General features: G+C 54.8%; 1 protein-coding gene across 9 annotated transcripts; it reads right to left on the reverse strand.

Moving 5' to 3' along the window:
* Positions 1 to 2,625: 2,625 nt before the first annotated feature.
* GGT5 (gamma-glutamyltransferase 5) lies at positions 2,626 to 21,752 on the reverse strand. Of its 9 annotated transcripts, none has more exons than XR_003792998.1 (15): positions 20,416 to 21,752; positions 17,807 to 17,990; positions 11,282 to 11,403; positions 10,357 to 10,487; positions 9,959 to 10,054; positions 9,263 to 9,458; positions 8,563 to 8,720; positions 7,897 to 8,043; positions 6,906 to 7,042; positions 6,384 to 6,574; positions 5,880 to 5,986; positions 5,621 to 5,739; positions 5,376 to 5,486; positions 4,125 to 4,546; positions 2,932 to 3,456 (listed from the first exon to the last, which is right to left on the reverse strand). XR_003792998.1 is itself a non-coding variant. In XM_029219409.1 (14 exons), the coding sequence occupies exons 1-14, from the start codon at positions 20,586 to 20,588 to the stop codon at positions 3,001 to 3,003; spliced, it is 2,019 nt and encodes a 672-aa protein (XP_029075242.1). In that variant the 5' UTR covers positions 20,589 to 20,926; the 3' UTR covers positions 2,715 to 3,000. The 9 variants fall into 9 exon arrangements, 7 of the variants coding, with proteins under 7 accessions (XP_029075292.1, XP_029075269.1, XP_029075242.1 ...); XR_003792999.1 differs by having other exon boundaries at positions 2,965 to 3,147; XM_029219409.1 differs by lacking the exon at positions 4,125 to 4,546 and having other exon boundaries at positions 2,715 to 3,147; positions 20,416 to 20,926.

Below are 21,752 nucleotides of genomic sequence, written 5' to 3' on the forward strand. Positions count from 1 at the left end.
TTTTATTCAGTGTTTTGTTGTTTTGTCTGTGGGTGTTTTGTTTTGTTTTGTTTTTTTAAATCAAGAATGAGTGTTGAGGGCTTCCCTGGTGGCGCAGTGGTTGAGAGTCCGCCTGCCGATGCAGGGGACACGGGTTCGTGCCCCGGTCCGGGAAGATCCCACATGCCACGGAGCGGCTGGGCCCGTGAGCCATGGCAGCTGAGCCTGCGTGTCCGGAGCCTGTGCTCCTCAACGGGAGAGGCCACAACAGTGAGAGGCCCGTGTACAGCAAAAAAAAAAAAAAAAAAAAGAATGAGTGCTGAATTTTGTCAAATGCCTCTCCATGGAGAGGACTCCGTGATTTTTCTCCTCTGGTGAAAGGAGTACAAGTCCCTCTCATGGACATTCCCATCAGTAGTGGTGTTGGCCCCACCCAGACACCCTGTCCTTTTGAATGTGTTGCTTGGAGTCTCCTTGCTTGTATTTGTTTGAGGAGTTTTGTGTTGGCCTTTGGTGTGCTTTGCCGAGTTTGGGGCTAGTCCTATGCTGACTTCATAAAGTGAATGTGGAAATGTTCCTCCTGGCTCTACACTGTGGCGGCTTAACTGGCAAGAGAGGCCTCTGATCCTAACGGCAGGACACACTTCGCCTGGGAAACTTTCCAGAAGGGCATTTGAGGTAGACCAGTGTTCCTGCCACGTTCTCAGTTTTTTTTGTGTGATCACTGACATGTCTAGACCTTTGCTCTTTCTTGGACCCGTTTGTCATTTATACTTAAGCTTGCCAGATTTAGCAAATAAAAATAAAGCCTGCCCAGTTAAATCTGAATTTCAGATAAGTGGCAGTGTTTTTAGTATGTGTTAAGTATCACAATTCTACTTACATCATCCTAGAAAGTAATTTATTTTGTCAAGTTTCCAAATTTATTTTTATTAAAATGAGTAATCTTTTCTAGTACTTCTAACTTCCTCTATAGCTTAGGTTATTTCCCCGTTGTCATTTCTTTTTTGTGTGTATTTACACGTCCTTCATTTTTACTAATTGGCTAGCTAATAGCTTATATATATTTTTCAAAGATCTGTCCTTCTGACTTCAAGTTTATCAATTTCTGCTTCAGTTGTTACTAAATTCTTCCTCTTGCCTTCCTTACTGTTCTGGTTGTTCTTTTACTAACTTGGTATGTTAGATATTTTGTTTTGATTATTATTAATGTAACTATTTAAGGCAATATATTTTCCTCTGAGCCCTGCTTTAGCTATATTCTGTGGGGGCTGATCTGTATTGATGTGAATGTTATTTTGAAGATACCGCTTTGATTTCCTCTGTGTAACAAGATGTTTAAAGAGGCTGTAAGAGTCGCTAACTGGGCTGGGAATGCATCTTGGTTGGCATTACTTGTGGTCCAAGAGGGATGTGGGCAGGGGCCAGGCAAGTAACCTAGGGTGGGATGAGCAGGGAGCAAGAGGAATGGGCTTCCTCCAGGGGCCCCCAGGAGCCAAGGAGGGCTCTGTGTGGCCTCATGGCAGGATCAGGTATGCATTTTCCAAGGCTCATCACTGTCACGAGTAGGGAGTGGATAGAGGCTGTGGCAGCGGCAAGGAGGCAGAAAGGGACGAAGGGATGGAACCAAGGCCAAGCCACGCATATGGAGGGAGAGGACTGGGTGACTATCATGGAGGGGGGAGAGGGGGGCACCAGAGAACTTCCGGCTGCCTCAGAGCTGGCTTCTGGTTGGGTGTATTGAGTCCGAGGTGCCTGTGGATCCCAGGTGCTCTGGAGGTGGGAGGTGGGTGGGTGAGTGGGTATGTGAGTCTGATGGTCCAGAAACCTGGGCTAGAGCCTGGGCGGGGACCCATCAGTTCACAAGCGGTAACTGAGGCTCCAGGGGATGGTGAGGGTCCCAGGGATGGCAGAGGGTGAGTCAGGAGTGCAGGGACACCGTTCTCATGCTCTGGGGATGCAGCTGGGAGGCACTGCGGCGAGGGTGTCTGTTGTCTGAAGGCCCTCAGTGTGTAGTGCTCTGTCCCAGCAGGCACAGGAGCAACATCCAACCCGTCCTGTGCGGCTGAACTCCAGGCAGAATGGGAGGTGATGGATCTGTAGTGGCGCCCTTCCAGGCAGAGGTACACCCCTGTGGGATGTTTGGGGTGAAACAGGAACTCCCAATGCTCCCAGGACTCGGCATGGGGCAGGACGCCCCCAGGGAGGGTGGCGCACTCAGGAGCTGGCAGAGCCATCCACGGTGGCTGGGGGCTCGTGGGTCTCAATCGGGGGTGGTTTGGTGACTGGCTGTGGCGGTGGGGTGACACTGCGCCTAGCAAGGGGAGGCCAGGGATGCTGCTCCACCGCCTACAGGGCGTGGACAGCAGCCCCGCGAAGAATGACTCACCCGAAACATCAACAGTGCTGAGCGTGAGGACATGGAGTTGGGGGCTGGGGAGGGCTTAGGTCTCGCTTCATCCAGCCTTTTCCTGGCACGGAGGACAAGCTCCAGGACGGGCCTGGGCCAAGGGCCCCCAGGAGCCAGGGACAGGTGCCCCCAGGCCACACCCCTGCCTTCCTCCCAACGGCGTGTGCGGAGCCCCAGCAAGTGTCCAGGGGCGGCCTGGAGAAGGCCCAGCCCGTGTCTGGTTTCCCTGGCTCCGTGGTGGTGTGTGTGGAGGGCTGCAGCTCACTGCACGTGCTTTTTGAAGGTCCCCTCCCCACCTCGACCCTGAATCAGGCGTGGTGCAGCCTTTTCTTTAATCTTGGACTGGAAGATACACAGGTGGGGAATGGGGCTTCGGGGAGCGGGGGCACAGTCCTGGGTGAGAGGCCTGGGGAGGTTGGAGGGGTCAGGGCAGGGCCACAGGGGCTCTGGGAGGGCAGGGCTCGGCCCCCACAGCCGTCCATCTGCTGGGCTGTCCCCACCTCTTGAAGCCCCAGGCTGACCGTCCAGCCAAGGGGTCCAGATTCTGCCGGACCAGGCTAGCCTGGACGTGTGCTGGGTGGGATCCCAGCTCTGGGGAGGGAGCAGCCTCTTTAGTAGCCTGAAGGCTCCCCACCCTTCCTGGGGTCCGCTGCGGCGTACACGCAGGCCCCGTCCTGGGACACGGCCTGGACCACGTTCAGGAAAACGGGCCTCTCGGTCTGGTTCTGGCCCCGGTACTGGAGCCCCTTCTTCACCTCCTGGAGAGGAGAGAAGGCTGGTCATGGAGGGGCTGGGACCCGGGCAGGGAGCTGAGGACCCTGGCCAAGGAGGCAGGACTGGCAGGTGCGGTCTGGGAGAGGCCAGAGGGGCGCTGGACGCAGCCTTGTCTGCAGGCATGGAGTCTACGGCCTCCCACTCCAAAGGCCCCAGAGGAGAAGCCTGGGCTCCAGGGGATATGATAGGAGGACATCGCCTGGACGAGAAGGAAGCTGAGATGCAGGTTCACTTCTGTCCTGGATCAAGGACACCAGGGGCCTCAACGTGACAACCAAGGAGTCCAAGGGCTTCTGTGGAGAAGATAGCTTTCAACGTTTTGAGGACCTTGAAAGCAAAGTCTTCTAGAAGGCAGAGCTTGGGCCCTTTGGAGTCCCAGGTCACCCATACATAAGAAAGGCCCAACTCAACATCTGGCTCCTGCCCTGGACAGGAGGAATGGCCCTGGTGCCAGCATTGTTGGCAGCTTAGGACCTGCCATCTCAACACCAGCATGAGAAGACGGGGGTCCCAGACTCTCCAGGGCCCCGCCCCGCTGGTGGAGGAGTCAGCTAGAGGCTTCTGAACACCCATGAGTCCAAGGACATGGACCCCAGGCCACAGGCACCAGCGGTCCCCAAGGGTGAGGCACTACGAACACGGGCTGTAAAGGCTCAGGTCTGAGACGGTGAGTGTGTGGAATTGGAGGGCGTCAGGGCCCAGGCGTTGGTGTCTGAGCGCCCGAGTACCTTGCCTCGGGGCCTGGTCCCCACACTTGCCAGTCTGTGACTCTTCACACAGATCCTGGCACGTGGAGACCTGTGTTACTCGGGCCCCACATTCCCACTTAAGGCCACGGACCCCCGCCCACCAGGGCCCTCAGTTCCAGGTGGCCTGCAGTCCCCAGGACCTGAGCCACGGGTACGGCGAGGTCTCCAGGCGCTGTGGCCTTGGGTGTATCACTGCCTGACGTGCTAATTACCTAGTGTCCTTAGGTTGGAAGGCCCAGCTCCTCACAGCCACAGCAGGACCTGTGGTCCTCGGAGACTATTCTTTAGCGTCGTAGTGGCCAAACTCCAAGGCCCTGAGGAACAAGGACCCTCCTGGCCTCAGGCCTGGGCCTTGGCTCTGAGGGCCCTTGGAGACTCAAGGTCTCCACCCAGTGCCTCAGATGTTCTCCATGGGAGGTCCTGACCTGTGTGGCCAACACTCTAACCTTCCAGGGAGCTGAGGGCCGTGGGCTCGGGGTTCTCTGGATTCCAGGCTGTCAGGTCCAAATTCTCAGAGTTGAGGTCCTTGGAGAATGGTGTTCACAGAGTAAAGACCTTCAGTCAAGGTCAAGGAGAAGGGCCTAAGAGGATGAGTCCTGGGAGAGCATCAAGTCCTCCTGCCACGGAGAGGACCCTGCACAGGGAGGGAGGGAGGCTGGGAGGGAGGGCCTCGGACTCTGAGAGTTTGGGCCTGACGGGCTGAGGTCCTTAGTCTCCAGGCCCAAAGACCAACGTTCTCAGGACTACACACCCCCTTGGACTCAAGGCCCCTCACTCTGTGGTCCTCAAAATTCCAAGGGCCCTGGGAGGCGGCTTTGAGACCAGAGAAGCTCATAACAGGAAAGGCAGCTTTGATGACCTTGAACCCCAGCTGCTTGAATGGACCCTGGGCATGAAGTTTGGAGTCTTGAAAAGCTGCTAGTCCTTTAAAGTGGGTCCTAGTGAGGGCATCTGCCAGCCCAGAGACCTTCCAAGGAGGCCAGCCATCTGCCCAGGAGGAGGGGAGGGGCTGGGAGTCCCCATTCAGCTCCTGGGCCTGCTTGTGTGGGGAACCAAGAACCCAATGCCATGGAGGGAAATCCCTCTGCAGACTCCCAGGAATAATAGACTCCTTTAGAAATAGACCCGCAGATAGATAAAAGCTGCAGATCGCACAAGGAAGCAGATCACCACGAGGGAGAGTCTGAGAGGCCTCAGCCGGGGAAAGTAGCTTCCGGATAGAATGGCCCAGAAAGAGCAGGGACCAAGGTGCAGGGGAACTCGTTCTGGGAGTCGTGTGAACAACACCCTGTCCCCTGCCGTGGAGACCAGCTGCCTGTTGCCTCCCCCATGGAGCTTCTCAACTCCTGGTGGCCCCCAAAGCCAAAGTGCACCGGGCACACTCAAAAGCTGAGGCCCCACCAGGGGCTCTGAAGGCAAGCGCTGAGGCGTCTGTCTAGCGGTCTCTTGGCCCACGGCCTCACCTGGCTGAAGCTGGGCTCGTACTCTACCCGGCCCTTGCTGTCCACGTGCAGGATGGGGGCTGCAATGGCAGCTTGCAGGTCAAGGCCCAGCCACAGCTTGTTCATGATGGCCTGTTTGGGGAGAGAAGGATGCAGGCAGGGAGGGAGGGAGGGGCACCAGCCACCCTCCCCAACCCCTCCCAGGACATGAGGACAACAGGGCCGCCCAGCAAGGGCGCGTTCCATCCAGGAGCCCCCAGACTCACCTGGGCCACAGCAGAGATGATGAGCTCCCCGCCAGCCCCGCCGATCACCAGCTTCGACCCCTGGGCTGCGTTGACCAAGATGGAGGGGACCATGGATGAAGGGGGCCGCTCACCTGGAACTGGAGGCCGGACGGGTATCAGTGCAGCCTCGCTTCCGAGCCAGCGCCCCCCCGGGGCCACCCCCTCCATCCCTGTCTCTGTGCTGGGCCTGCCCGGCCTTCCTGCCTTCCCTCCTCTCGCCCGGGGGCATTGTGCTCACCGGGAGGGGGGGTGACTCCGGAGCCCCGCCGGTGCCTCCAGCACAGGTCCAGGAGCTCGTTGTTGAGGAGGATGCCCGTGCGCGGTGAGTACACCATGGCTCCAAAGCTGTGGACAGAGGCAGAGCTGGGCGCAGGCCGTGGGCTCCCGACACACATGGGCTGCACCCCAGCGCTCCAGAAGCTCCTCGTTTTAGCAGCTGTCCTCCAGCATCCTGGAACTGCTCTTCCCTCCCTGGCCCTGCCCCCAAAGATCCACCTTGTCCCCCACCACGGCATCCTCCTGGTTGTAAGGCCCGTCCTCATCCTGGCCCAGGGCCACCCCATCAGCAGCCTTTTCGGCCAGAGGTGTCAGGGTGTAGGACCCTTTTGACACAGGAGAGGGGAAAACAAGGTACCGCTCGATGGACACAGCCAGGGAGGTGCTGGGAGGCCAGGCTGGGGGTGGAGGGCTGAGGTCTAGGGAGTGGAGTGGGGCCTGCCCTCCTGCCCCCGGCCCCACGTACGGCGTGTTGATGGTGCTGGTGGCAGACACAGCGCTGCCATCCTCCCCCAGCACGGACACGTGGGCCGTGCCCATCCTATGGCTCCAGGTCTCGGCCAGGCTGTAGTGGCTGAGCTGGTGGTCACCCCGGGTGTTGATCTGCTGGTGGATGTGCTGGGCCAGAGCCTCCCCCAGCAGGTCCTGGGAGGCGTTCTGGGGTGGGCAGACAGGTGACAGGGTCAGTGAGAGGCCAGGTGGAGTCACAGAGCAGAAGGTCCCCTAAGGGTGTCAGAGATGCAGCGCCACCACTGCCCTCCCGTACCTGCCCCTCCAGGGCTCCCTTCAGTCCCCAGACTGCTGTACCCTCCCTGCTCTGGCCCACTGCCAGGCCATCCGGTTCTAGAACCAACCATGTACACATCCCGCCAGCCTCACCTGCCAGGCTCTCAGGATCTGTGGATGGAGCACCCGTTGGCCTGACCCTCCCTTCATGCTGAGCCCTGGGGCAGGGAAGGGGGCTCTCCACCAGCTCAGGGCACCTCACCTGGACCTCCGGGTGGCTTCGAGGGTCCCACAGCCGCCACCTCTGCCCCCTAGCAAACTTGAGCGTCTCCACGAGGTGATGGTACAAGTTCACCCTCCCCTCGGGCCTGGCCACTGACTCCGCGGAAAAGTTGAACCCTGGGGAGGGGGTGGGCGCAGGTGGGGGTCATCCTGTGCAGTGGTTTGAGAAAGATTTGTCCATGTCCTAATTCTCAGAACCTGTGAATACCTTATATGGAAAAAGAGTGAATATTACCTTGTATGGCAAATGTGTGATTAAATTAAGGATCTTGAGAGGAGCGGATTATCCTGGATTATCCGGGTGGGCGCTAAATGTAATCACATATATCCTTATAAAACAGACACAGAGAAGAGGGAGGCTGAAATTGCAGGGATGCAGCCACAAGCCTAGGAATGCTGGCAGACGCCAGAAGCTGGAAGAGGCAAAGAACAGGTTCTCCCCCAGGCCCCCCCGGAAGGAATGTGGCCCTGCAGGCACCCTGATTTTGAACTTCTGGGCTCCAGAACTATGAGAGAATAAATTTCTGTTGTCTGAGCCACCAGGTTTTGGTAATTTGTGATACTTTGTTACGGCAGCCACAGGCTGCATCAGGCAGCCCCATCTCTGGACGCTGCCAGGATGCCTCCCGCACCCTGCAACCCCCTTGCAGGCTGCAGTAGGCTGGGCCTCAGCCCTAGCTGCACACACTGGACCGGCAGCTCACCACCTGCAGAGCCACTGCACCTGTGCCCTGCGCCGGGGTCACCTGGGGGCACTTAGTGGGTAGATGACGGCAGACTCTTCAGCAGAGCCCAGGCGTGGGCCACACCGGAGGCCAGCTCTAGAACACACCATCCTGGCCCACTCCTCAGCCCCGTCTTCAGCATCTGAGGAGGGGGCTGAGCTGGAGGAGGCAGTGGCTACCCAGAGCCTGGCTGGGCCTGGAATTCAGTTCACGGGCGCCGGACCCCCTGGCTCCTGGGGGCCTCACCTTTGAGCACATTGAGGACAAAGCTGAGAATCGCGCCCCCTGCAGGCGGTGGCGGTGAGTACAGGGTGTAGTCCCCCAGGGGCACCTCCAGGGCGTCCACCACCTCAGGCCGGAATGATGCCAGGTCCTGCGGGGTCAGCCGGCTCCCTGGGGTGAGACAGAGGACTCCATGTACAGACGGGGAAACGAGGTGCAGAGTGTCAGCCAGGGACCTTGGTTTACACAGTGGGGGCCCCCCTCGTTCCCTAGCCTTCTAGGCTCAGAGGGGTGGTGCTGGGCCTGTGGGCAGTGGCCTCAGGGTTGGGGGATGGGTGGACAGAGGCCAGGGACGGGCAGGTTGGAGGGGAGAGTGGGAGAAGGTGGGGGAGGCAAGCTGGCCTCTGAGAGACTCAGGGTGGCCAACTCCAGGCCCAGGAGCACCCCTGCAGCCACCGATAGCTCCCGTCTCGTGGCCCTAACCCTCAGGGTCCTGCTCCTCAGGGGCTTTGACTGCAAGGTCCCTGAGACCAGCAGTGGGCATGACTTGGGCAACGACCTCTCCAAGCCCTAGGAGCAGCTGGCCCCCTCTCAGGGCGAGGGGAGGGGAGGGCCGGACCCACCCTCAGCCCTGGCGCCCAGACCCCTCTTTCTCTGGCGGAACGGGGCTGTGGGGCCTCACGTGCTGACCTTCCTTGGCAACGTCCTCCAGCAACATTTGGCCCAGCCTCCCTGTGTAGAGGGCCTCTGCGCCTTCCGCAGCCACGGTCTCCAAGGTGGCGGCCAGCGCGGGCCACGGGAGTGGGTCGTGAGGACTCAGGGGTTCTGTCCCATTGAAGAAGAGCTGCCTGGGGGGTGGGGGGCAGCCTCAGGGTGAGGCCAGGTCCTGGAGGGCAGCCACACTTCTGGAGGGACCCTACAGGGAGGGAGTCCTGGTCCAGAGTCCTGAGGGGCTGTGGTGGACATGGGGGCAGATTCTCCAGGATTGGGTGGGGCTGACACCCCTCATGTCTCTCATCACCCAGGCCCAGGGAGGACACGCCCCCCGCCAAGCCAGCGTCCACCCAGGGCTTGACACCTGGCATTCCTCCTGGTCAGTGGGCTGCCCGGGTGGGCGAGTGGGATGGCCAAAGCCCTCCTGCCAGCCCAGAGAGAGTGGGTTGGGGGGGAGGGCAGGGCCCAAATCTGCACCCTGGGAGCCCCATCACTTTGGCATAAACTGTCTCTGGCCTGAGCCCTCTGATGAGGTTCTGCCACGTGGAACCGGAGGTCTCTGAGCTGTGACATAGCTCGGTGACATATTGGCCAGCCAGGGCCCCGGCCCCCAGAAGGTTGGTCCGCCGGCTGGAGGAGGGGCTGAGGAGGGCCCTGGGCCCCCGCCGGGGCTCACCTCAGGGACGATGCGTGCAGGGAAGGGCGCAGGTAGCTGCTACGCAGGAAGCGGCTGAGGATGTGGGGCACGCGGAGGCCCCCCCGGAGCAGCGCGACGGTGGGCCTGAAGAGCTGCGCCCAGGGCAGGCGGCCGTGGCGGTGGTGGGCCTCAGCGTAGCCACGGAGCTCCCCAGGCACCCCGATCCACTGGGCACCTGCCCGGCATGGGTGTCATGCCCCTGCCCCTGGGCCGCCCCCCTTGGCCCCCGGGGGCCCTCTGTCACTCCACTCTTGGCTGCCTGGCCCCCGAGCCGTGGCAGCCAGAGCGAGCCTTCTGGAGCCCACCTGGGAGCACGGCCCCCCCCCTCACACTCCTGTACCTCCCCATTTCCCTCTGCACAAAGTCCATGGCCAGGCCTGTGGGCCCAGAAAAACTGGCCCCATCCCCACCCCCCACCCCCAGCCCCCCAACCTGTCTCCACTGAACCCTCCGGGCCTTCGGCTGAGGTGGTCCCTCTGCTTGGATCGTCCCTCCCAACTCAGAGAGCCCTCCCCCGGGAAAACCTCCGCAGGGGCTCCCCATCCCCAGCTGCCACCCCTCAGTGCCAGGGTGGTTCAGCTGTCCATCAGGGGCGCTGCCCCTTCAGGGTGGGGGGTTCTGGTCAGCCCCAGTGGTCTGGTGGGGTGGGAGCGGGTGGCCCCTCTAGGGCCTCACCTGTGCCCAGAGGCTGGGCCTGCTTGCACTGGTCCAGCAGACCTGGGACGTGGCTGGCGGGTACCGTCTCCCTGGCGTTGATGACCTCCACCTTCCCTGGAGTTGGGCAGGGCGTGTGGGGTGTCAGGGGCACCCCGGTGGCTGCCAGGCCTCACTGCACACCAACAGTCCCCCTCAGACAGCCCTGGCCCTGCTCTCGACCTCAGTTTCTCTCTCTACTATGAACTGGCCTCTGCGCTGGTTTAGGCTTTGCAGAGATTGGGGGGCACCAAGAGACCCAGGAAGGGGCGTGGGTAGACAGGGCAGGTCGGCCACACACTCAGGTGGTCTAAAAGGACCTCACTGTTAGCACCTGTGGACGAGCCCATCCTCCCCACGGGGGTCCCGTATGGACTCACCTGTGGACGCATTGTAGATAGTGAAGATGACCCCTCCACCCAGGCCCATGCTCTGGGGGTTGACAACCCCGGTGCAGACCAGAGCCGCGATGGTGGCATCCACGGGTGAGCCGTGCTGCTGGAGGATGGCTCTAGGGAACATGGCACAGAGTAAGTGGCCTGGCTCCCCTGCCCTGGCCTCCTGCCCTGGGCTGCTCTGCTAGCATTCACTGGGGAATGGGGACAGGTGGGTGGTCTGCTTGCTGCCACCAAACCGCAGGTTAGTTTTGAGACCACACTGGGCTGCCCCCTCAAGTCCAGCCACTCACAGGTGTACAGCACTCTACAGATTGCAAATTGTGATGCCATTTACACTGCCCCTGGCTGTATATAAGGTTCTTCTCAGTTTACAAAGTGCTCCAGCTGCCATTATTCCCTAGGTCCTCCCAGCAGCAGTGGCTCATTTACAACAGGCAGAACCAGGCCCGGGCCAGCCCCTCCGTTCCTCCCGGCAGCGCCGGGAGCCTAGCCTAGCAGATGCCACTCCTCATCTCACTGGGGACACACTGGCCCAACCCCTTCAAGACTGGATTTTTTCAAGTCACCCCGGGATCCTGCCCTGCCATCAGGGCTTAGGGCTTGGGCTGATGGGTTCCACAGCCCCTCCCAGGGCCCCACGGTCTGTGGGAATGCTCTCAGGCCTCAGTCTCCCCATCTGTCCACGGGCAGCGAGGGGTGAACCCTTCAGCTCCTAGGTGCTGGTCAGACTGGCCTGTGCCGAGGAAATGCCCATCTCCCTGGGGCACAGCCTTGCACAACTCACTGGGGGCTGCCTCTTCCCTCACAGCCAGGAATCCTCCCCAGCACCTCAAGGTCACAGATGCGAAACCAAGGCCCAAAGAGGGGCTGGGCCTGGGTCCCCTTCCCCCACCGCTGACCCCAGCACCTTCTCAGCTCAGGCACACTGATCCGACGACTCCATGCTGGGCTCACCCCTCCCCGGAGCCACATATCCCTGCTCTGGGCCCACACGTGGGCACACATGGGGGCCACATGGACACAGGTAATCTTGGAATGGGAAAGAGGGCACAAAGACAGAAGTATGAAAGAACTAAGATTCTACATCCAGGCACAGAGAAACACACACTTTAATTAGAATAAAACACCATAAACAAAGAAAAAAGACAAACTGGAAAAAACTAATTTAAATTCCCATCACAAAGGCCGCATCTCACTTGACCTCGGAAGTGCTCTCCGCACCAGGTTTTCAGGACCCCCACTTACCACGCGCCGGTTTTCCTCCCACCACCCCAATCTCAGGATGTTAGAAGCCCCAGGCTCAGTCCTCGGTCCTGGTACATCTATGTCCTCCCCCAGATGAGCTGATCCAGGCTCAGGGCTTAAAATGCAACCTCTGTGCTGATGACCCCCAAATTTGATCTCCCCTAAACTCCAGGCACTTATCCCCAGCCATCCACAGGCTACCTCCCCTAGGCATCTAAGAGGTATTTCACTCTTGACATGACCTAAACTGCACTTTTTCCTTCCCTCCCACCTCTGCCCCGCAAACTGCTCCTTTGTTAGTCATCATGATCCTAGAAAAGGACACAACCATTCACCCTCAGGCTATAAACCTCAGAGTCGTCCTTGATTGGTCACTTTCTTTCATCCCCATATCCAATGGCCAATCCTGCCTGTTAGTTATACCTCCAAAATACACCTAGATTCCAATCCTTTCTCATCACCTCCTCCACCACACCACCACCCTGGTCTAAGCCACCAGCATCTCTCACTTGGGTTACTGTAACAGTCTCCTATCTGGTCCCCTGCATCTGCCTTGCTCCCATAGGTTTTTAAAAAAATAATCTGTTAACATGTAAAGCAGACATCCTAGTAATGAAAGACTAAACAATTCAGACCAAACTTCCACAGACAACTAGAAAAGCCAGACAAATAGAAAACATCTGCTCAAAGGCGTCAGAAGCAGGAGAGAAATACAGGCCTCCGAGTGAGAGGAGCCTGGCTTTTGGAGCCGCTTTTCCCCTCCAGACGACTGCCAGTCCTGGAAGAGGAGGTTGAACAGCCAAGCAGGGCTTCAGACATCCTCAGAAGAGGATCTCGCTGTGGTTTATGTCAAAGAGTGTTTTTCCTGTGTTTTCCTCTAAGTTTTTTTTTTCTGTGTGTGTGTGTGGTACGCGGGCCTCTCACTGTTGTGGCCCCCACCCCGCCCCCTGTTGCAGAGCACAGGCTCCGGACGCGCAGGCTCAGCAGCCATGGCTCACGGGCCCAGCTGCTCTGCGGCATGTGGGATCTTCCCGGACCGGAGCATGAACCCGTGTCCCCTGCATCGGCAGGCGGACTCTCAACCACTGTGCCACCAGGGAAGCCCGTTCTTCTAAGAGTTTTATAGTGTCTGGTCTTACATTTAAGTCTTTAATCCATTTGGAGTTTATTTTTGTGTATGGTGTTAGGTAGTGTTCTAATTTCATTCTTTTACATGTAGTTGTCCAGTTTTCCCAGCACCACTTATTGAAGCGGCTGTCTTTTCTCCATTGTATGTTCTTGCCTCCTTTGTCATAAGTTAGGTGCCCATATGTGTGTGGGTTTATCTCTGGGCATTCTATACTGTACCACTGATCTATATTTCTGTTTTTGTGCCAGTACCATACTGTCTTGATTACTGTAGCTTTGTGGTATCGTTTGAAGTCGGGACACCTGATTCCTCCAAATCCGTTTTTCTTTCTCAAGATTGCTTTGGCTATTCGGGGTCTTTTGTGTTTCCATACGAATTGTAAGGTTTTTTGTTCTAATTCTGTTTAGAATGCCATTGGTAGTTTGATAGGGATTGCATTGAATCTGTAGATTGCTTTGGGTAGTATAGTCATTTTCACAATATTGATTCTTCCAATCCAAGAACATGGTATATTTCTCCATCTGTTTATGTCATCTTTGATTTCTTTCATCAGTGTTTTATAGTTTTGTGAGTACAAGTCTTTCGCCTTAGGCAGGTTTATTCCTGAGTATTATATGTTTTTGCAATGGTAAATGGGAGTGTTTCCTTAATTTCTCTTCCTAATTTTTCATTGTTGGTGTATAGGAACACCAGAGATTTCTGTGCATATAGGCCTCAAATTATTTCTAAACAGTTTTAACAATCTTTATACACGCTCGCTAGTGCTCAATTAAAAAGGACTAAGCTGGGGCTTCCCTGGTGGCGCAGTGGTTGAGAGTCCGCCTGCCAATGCAGGGGACGCGGGTTTGTGCCCTGGTCCAGGAGGATCCCACATGCCGTGGAGCGGCTAGGCCTGTGAGCCATGGCCGCTGAGCCTGCGCATCCGGAAGCCTGTGCTCCGCAACGGGAGAGGCCACAACAGTGAGAGGCCCGCGTACCGCAAAAAAAAAAAAAAGATATTAATATAATTATAACCATTATAACAAACATATAAACTTTTCTCAGTATCAAAAAGTATATCAGAAAGAGAAAATAAGAGATATATTTGATTATTTTGCAAAAAACAGAAGTAATTTTAAAAGAAAGAGAAAAAAGAAAAGAAAAAAAAAATATATATATATACACACATACACATATGCATTTGAAAAAAGAGAAAAGAAACACAGGAAAAATAAATCCAAAACAAATGAAAATGATTTCCTCTAGAAGAGAGAATAGGAACAGAATAAAGGTCATATGGATGAGAGTGAGACTTTTGAGAATACCTTTTTATACAGTTCTGACTTGTATTCAGAAAGAAAATTAAACAGAAAGGATGAAAAAGAAAACCCTAAAATTGAATTTTAATTGAAAAAAACTAAGCTAATAGTATATTGAACTGTTAACATAATCACACAGGAAAAAGAACTTAATTAACTGCACATCTTTCATGGGATATATCTTAAGGACCAAAAAAACCTCGGCAAAGACATCTTGAATTTTCTCTAGTAGATTCATTGTTCATAGTGTATTGTTGAAGTAATTCTGAAACTTTCTTGTGAGTACCTGGGGATACGGCAAGTAAGTAAATATATGGACATTGCTGGGAACTTCTCATAGTTCCAGAGACAAGATGGGATGGAGAAAGATGCAGAAGACCCCATCATAGTGGATTTGAACTGGAGGTGTCAGAGATTTTACATTTTTTCTTGTTCTATGCACTGATACTACCTAGAAGCAATGGCATCCCAATAATAATGAACCCTCTTAGCATCCAGATTTTCATTTCTAAAATACCATTCTCTACCAATTCCTGATTTCAGGTCTGAGGGAATATACAAATAGATCCTGGAACATTTTGTGTACAAGTCAAGAAAATTCTCTAAGACTGATGGATTCGTGTAAAAGAACATAGATGCTGGCTTAAAGGGACTCTCACTGGTCAAATTTGTGACAATTTGAGCATCAGAAAGAGTAAAGTGATGGATTATAACATAGTCAACTAAAATAATCCATGAGTCAATAGTAATACTCAAGAATATCTGGGTTGGGGAAGGGGGATCTTTTTTACAGAAGAATGCCAGCCAATGAGTGGTGAAGAAATGACTAGTTTAGAAATCACCTTTTTGCAAACACAAATGTATCTGTTGAGACAAGGATAAAAATCGATGCTAAAACATGGGATAAATGTTGTTTGAGAAAAGGATATTCGCCTGGTCTCAAAGTATCAAACCGTATGTTACTAATTTAATAGGGAAATGGTACCCCGTACAATGGAGAGATCTGGAAGACACCACCTTTATGAAGTGATCCAACTTGGCATCACAATGATGAGAGGGTCTGACATTGTGTTCCCTCTTGTGTGATACAATGGGAAGACAAAATACCTATCTTATATTGTGTTTAACCTGAATCTGATCGTAAATAAATTATAAAAACAAACCAAGATTGTAAAGAAAGACTGATACAACTGAACCGACTTCTTTAATGTCACAGAATATCAACTTTTTTTTTTTTTAAAGCAGGGGATTATTCTAGATTAAAGAAGACTAGAGAAACATGACAATCACTGGATACTGGATCTAAAAAGAAAGGTGGGGTGGGGGTGGGGGTGGGATGAATTGGGAGATTGGGATTGACATATAAACACTAACATGTATGAAATAGATAACTAATAAGAACCTGCTGTATAAAAAAATAAAATAAAATTCAAATTAAAAGATGAAAGAAAAAGAAAGAAAGAAAGAGAAAGAAAGAAAGAAAGAAAAAGAAAGAAAGAAAGAAAGAAAAAGAAAGAAAGAAAGATTGGGTCAATTGGAAAATTTTTGAATTGGACTAGGTATTAGATACTATAATTTTACCAAGGTTAAATTTCTTGAGTGTGATAATGGTATTAAGGTTATATAGGAGAATAATCTTATTCTTAATAGATACATGTTTGAAATATTTAGGGATAAAGTGTCATGATAAATGCAACTTATTTTCCAAATATGTGGAAAGATAGATATATGGAGAGAGAGTGAGAGAGCACGAGAAAGAGAGAGAGACAATGTGGCAAAGTATGAACAACTGGTGAATCTAAGTGAAGTGTGTATGGGTATTCTTTCCATTTTTCTGTGGGTGTAAAACTTTTTCAAAATAAAAATATGAACATTTAGGGGAAGAACAACAAAAAACTTGTGGAATGCAGCTAAGCCAAACTTTGAGGGAAAATTATAGCTTTAAGTGCATGTACTAGAAAAGACTTTAAAGATCAATCATCTATGTATCCACCTTATAATTTGTTTTTCCCAAAGTGTATCTCAAGATGAATATTTTTTAAAAAGCAACTTAAACTCAATGGAAGGAGGAGAAAAGAGCCAAGATAAAAGTAGAAACTAATGAAAGAGGAAATAAATGCATCATAAAGAAAATCAACAAAGCCAAAAGTTTATTCTTCCAAAATACAATAAAATTGATAAAACTCTTATCAAGACTGATCAAGAATGATAAGAGAAAACACTAGTTACCAATATCAAGAATGAAAAATGGGGGCTTCCCTGGTGGCGCAGTAGTTGAGAATCTGCCTGCTAATGCAGGGGACACGGGTTTGAGCCCTGGTCTGGGAGGATCCCACATGCTGCGGAGCAACTAGGCCCGTGAGCCACAACTACTGAGCCTGCGCGTCTGGAGCCTGTGCTCCGCAACGAGAGGCCGCAATAGTGAGAGGCCCGCGCACCGCGATGAAGAGTGGCCCCTGGTTGCCACAACTAGAGAAAGCCCTCGCACAGAAACTAAGACCCAACACAGCAAAAATAAATAAATTAATTAATAAACTACCCCCAACATCTTCTAAAAAAAAAAAAAAAAAAGAAAAAGGGGCCTCATTACAGACTCTGGACATTAAGAGGATAATAATGAGAGGACGTTATAAACAATTATATGCCAACACATGACAACTTGCACAAACTGGACAAATTCCTTGGAAAGAACTTACCAAAACTGACTCAGGAAAAAATAAAAACTTGAAAGTCTTATACTTGTTAAAGAAACAGAATCTGTTATTTAAAACCTTCACATGCACACAAAGAACTCAGGCTCAGAAGATTAACCAGTAACTTCTTCCAAACGTTTAAGGAGGAAATAACACCAATCTTAAGAACAAGAAACAACAACAACACAAAACCTATTCTTGCAGACTATGGAAAAGGAGAGGACATTTCCTAGCTCTTTTTATGAGACCAGTGTAACCTTGACACCAACACCTGACAAGGACATGAGAAGAAAGGAAAATTACAGACCAGTACCTCTCATGAATATGAAGAAAAAAATACTAAACAAAATATTAGCAAATCAAACTTAGGGATAACTAAAGATGATATTAAATCATGAACAAGCTGGGCTCCTTCCAGGAAAGCAAGGGCAGTTTAACATTTATTGCATTTTTTTTTTTTTTTGGCCGTGACACCCGCGGCATGTGAGATCTTAGTTCCCCAACCAGGGATCGAACCCACGCCCTCTGCATTGGAAGTGTGGAGCCTTAACCACTGGACTGCCAGGGAAGTCCCACTGCACTTTTTTAAAGGGAGAAAAATCATTTGATTGTCTTGATAATGCAGAAAATGCATTTGATATACATTTGACAGAAAGATGGGCAAAAGATTTTAACAGAAATTTCACAGACGAGGATACCCACAATGACCAATAATCACTTCCAGTCCCTCAGCATTAGGTGTGGAGTTATTGTCTATCTCCCCCCACTACGAAGGCAAGAGCCTTGACCATCTGGTTACCACTATGACTCCAGGACAATGGCTGGCAGGTGGCAGGTGCTGCAGGTAGCCAAGCATCACACACCTTCACGCATCCAAGATGCCCGCCAACATGTACCACGAACACGGTCATGTCAACAGGATGGTACGTGCTCAGGGCCACCTGGGTTGGGGTTCCTACTCACCAGGCACGTGCCTCACCCTCCTTGAGCCTGGGTCTCCTCAGCTGTGAAGGGGCCAGTTGTGGCCAGCAGAGAGCTGCGGTGCAGAGCAGTCACACTTCTCTCACCTGCCTGTCCCCAAGGAGCTGGAAGGCTGCTGTCACATACACACTCGGACACGCACGCTCACACGTGTGTATGCATGATGCCCAGGTATACAGGCTGTTTCCTCCTGAACCCCAGAGGGTTGTAAGTGCAGTAATTTCCTGGTGAGCCAACCGGGAGTCCAGAGAGCCACTAGGGTCACAAGGGCTGGGAGGGGAGGAAGGGTGACATCACACCATAATCCCGTGAGCCTTCCCCACAGCAGGGTCCCCTGTTGAGATGCCGACCACATCCAGACCAAGCCACCGTTACAACAGGCCAGGGACACCTCCTCTGGGCTGCGTGCGCTCCGTGACAGAGGTGCCAACACGAGCCCCACTTCACAGGTGGGGAAACCGAGACTTGTCCAGAGTCCCCATTCTCCTCTGCACCAAGGGCATGACCCACAGGCCGACTCCTGAATGGGTCTGAAGCAGCTGACGAGACCCAACCTGCGGGGCCCAGCCCCTCCCCACCCCTGACTCCAGGGCCCCACAGGACAAGCACCCTGGGCCCCCCGCCGGCTCCCTCTACAACCACCCACATGGCCACTGAAGCTCTGGCCTTTACGATCCAAGCCCAGGGTCTGGGCAGGCTGGAATCCTGGGCGGAGGGTGGGGACCCTGGGAAGACTCCACCCTCCAACAACCCCGGAGAGATTCCCTCTCTGCAGGGGCAGCAGAGCAGGACAGTCCCAGCTGGGCCCGCTCATGCTGTGACACCCTGCTGGTCCCTTCTGTGCAGGCCTAGTTTCCTCTAAGTCAAGTGGAACTATGAACCCTCCGCTCAGGATCCTGTGTGGCGTTTCCGAGTGGTCACAGCAGACAGACATCACAAAGCCAAAAAATCACCACTAACCCTGGTCTCCCTAGAAGGCAAGCGCTCACGTGGAGCCTTGGAACTCCCAGTTTGAACATGAGCCTAACACACTGGCATCACGCAGGATGGGACGGACCTCGTTGTCACCGTGCTTCTATCGTGTGTACACTAGGCTCGGAGCCGGATCCTCCCCCAGGGGCTCTGGCTGCTGCAGGAGTCCCAGCCCCACTGAGAGAACCCAGTGCTCACAGGGTGGAAGGAGGTGGGGTCTAGGAGGCCCTTGCAGGATCTCCCCAGCCCTGCCAGATCATGTGAGCCTCTGTCCCACAGCAGCTGTGGCAGCTCCAGGCTCTCTCCCACCCCTGGTTTCTTAGAACAAGAACAGGAAGTGGAACGCCGAGGACATGAAACACTTGGGGGGAACCACATCTGCTCACCTCACCAGCGAGGGTTGCAGAGCAGAGACCCCAACCCCCAGCCCTCCAAAACCCCCAACAAAGACTTGGGGAGACACAGCAGGCCCGGAACCCCCTCGCAGATCCGTGGCAGCAGCCCCCCACCCCTGGGGGCCGCGTCCCCATCAGTGGTCTCTGGGTCTGAAGCCCCGACTTGTTTGCATCCTTGCAAATATGGGCTCAGGGGGCACAGCGCCTCTGCAGCTCTCAGAGCATTGAGAGGGGTCATTCCCCTCCCGGCCCCTGGGAGCCCTCTGGGAAGACCAAGCAGTCTGCCCCCAACTTGTCCCTGTCATCCAAGAGGGAGCCCTGAGGGAGGGGACAAAGCACCCTGAGAAGAGCCTGAGGACCAGGCCAGAAGGGGGCAGGGCAGGGACAGACGAACAGACAGATGGAAGATGAAGGGAGGAAGGAATGAATGAAACCAAGGGAGAAAGCACGGAAGAGGGGTGACCCCGGGACGAAGGGGGCATGGATGCCACCTGCCCAGTGGTGCCCTGGGTGGGACTCAGACACGCTGCCCCTTGGTCCAGGACAGTCCTCTTTGGTTCACAAAGCACTTCTGACTCTGACAATGGCCCTTGAGGCAGATATTCCGGGAAGCAGACTGAGCCGGCAGGGAGGGGGCTGCTAGCCCAGGCTCCCACAAGCCCAGAGTGGGGCAGGGGCCAGGAGGGGCGTGCTGCGCTTCCTGTCCTGGCAGGCAGCGGAAGCCTCCTGTGGGCTGGGCTTCCTGGAAGAGCGTTGGGAAACATCAGTTGGGGCCCCTCTCCACAGCCCCCCTGCCCCGGCCCACCGAACATCAGTCACTCTGCCTGCCACTGGCCTGGCTCCAAGCCTTGACACGCAGAGGGGAGGCCGCAGGGGACATGATGCCATCAGAGGCCAGTTTTCCAGGGCCAGGAGGGGAGCCTGGTCCTGGCAGGCAGTCCTCACATATGGAGCCCCTGAACCCCCTCACCCATGTCCCTGGGGAAAGACACCAGCCTTGGAAAACTGCCAGGGCTTCTCTGAAGGGGCCGGGACCAGACAAGCAACACTGCAGCAGTGCCCTCGCTGGGCCTCCCAAGCCCTGGAGCTAGGATCAGCCTCACACACCACCTCTGCTCTGCCCACACTGTTGTCACCCTGTGCACCCCTGCTACCTGGTCTGTGCAAGGGCCCTGAGGCTGCTTCCTTACTGGAGCCCAAACCCACACGACCCCCACATGCCAACATGCACACACGTGTGCCTTCTCCACACTCTCGCCACTGGTCACAAAGTCTCCGGGAGGGGTCAGCGCCAAGGGCCACCCAGTTCCCACCCACTTCCTACTCACCGTCCAATGTCCGAGCAGATCTTAGAGTCCGCAGCAACCGCAGCATGGGCAAAGGCCTGGGGGCCACAGTGGACACGGTGCCAAGAGACGACCACGATAGGCACAGTGATGGCCAGCGCCAGCCCCAGCCCCAGCAGGACCATGCTGACCATGGCCCCGTGGCCCTGGGCCATGGCTCTGTGGCCCAGGGGGAGAGAGGAGGTAAGTGGGAACACACACCAGTGGGCGGAGAGATACAGAGAGACAGGTGGATGAATGGACAACAAGATGAGCAGATGGACTCACAGATGATGGGACAGATGGACAAATAGACCGGAGCCAGAGACAAACAAATGGATTGACAGCCAGATGGCTGGACAGAGAAGGACGGTCAGATGGACAAGCGGACAGAGTCAGGATTACAGATAGATAGACAGACAGGTTTCCAGGCGAACAGCGGGCAGCCAGGCGGACAGGTGGGAATGTGGATGGGCGGCTGGCAGCGGGGCTGCTGCCTTCCTCCAGCGCCCACCTCAGAGGCAGAGCTGGCCACCCGCCTGGACTTCCAGTTTTCAGCCCCTGTCTTGGCCCTGGCAAGACGCCAGGCAGCAGGGTGTCTATGGGGACTTTTTCCTGCCAGAGAGGAGTCAGCGGCTGCCATTAACTCCCTCACTGCTGTTCCCACCGCTTGTCCCCTGAAAGCCTTGGTACAATCACCCCTCCCACCGGCTGCCAATGCCCAGGGCTACCCTGTCCCGTCCTGTGTGTGTGAGGACTTGGTGCCTGCTTGGCTTCCCAGGGGAAGCTGGGGTGCAGGCCTCCCAGGACCCCACGGCTGCTCCCCGGTTCCCAGCAAAGCCAGGACAGCAGAGTGCAGGCCTGCCCATGATCCTCCCCTGGATCAGGCTCAGTGGGGCAGGGGGCCAGGGCAGAACCCCAACTCACCTCCTCTTCATGGGGCCCCGCCCAGCCGCAGCTCACCGCAGCATCCTCAGAGCCAGAGGACACTGGGGCTAAAGGGGACCAGAGGCAGACACAGGGGGACCCAAGGCAATGTCAATCAGGACCCGAGTTCAAGTCCCAGCTCAGCTGAAGCCAGGGCAGGGGGGTGGCCAGGGGTGACCAAGAGGGGACTTGGCTTCCCTGTCTGCTCAGGGGAGGCGACTGGAACACCAAATGCCCAGGACAAGACTTCTGTGTGGGGAATGAAGACAGGGCCTGCGTCCAGCCCTTGGCACACAGTGCCCACCGGACTGTCCACCCCTGGGGCCTGCTGTCCCGGAAATGCCACTGGGCCTCAGGAAGCGGGCTTCCCTTCCACCTGCATCTCTGCCCATCCCTGGTGAAATGTCTGCTTC

Source organism: Monodon monoceros, unplaced genomic scaffold (assembly GCF_005190385.1).
Source record: "Monodon monoceros isolate NGI ecotype Baffin Bay Population unplaced genomic scaffold, NGI_Narwhal_1 Super_Scaffold_1, whole genome shotgun sequence".
NCBI lineage: Eukaryota > Metazoa > Chordata > Mammalia > Artiodactyla > Monodontidae > Monodon > Monodon monoceros.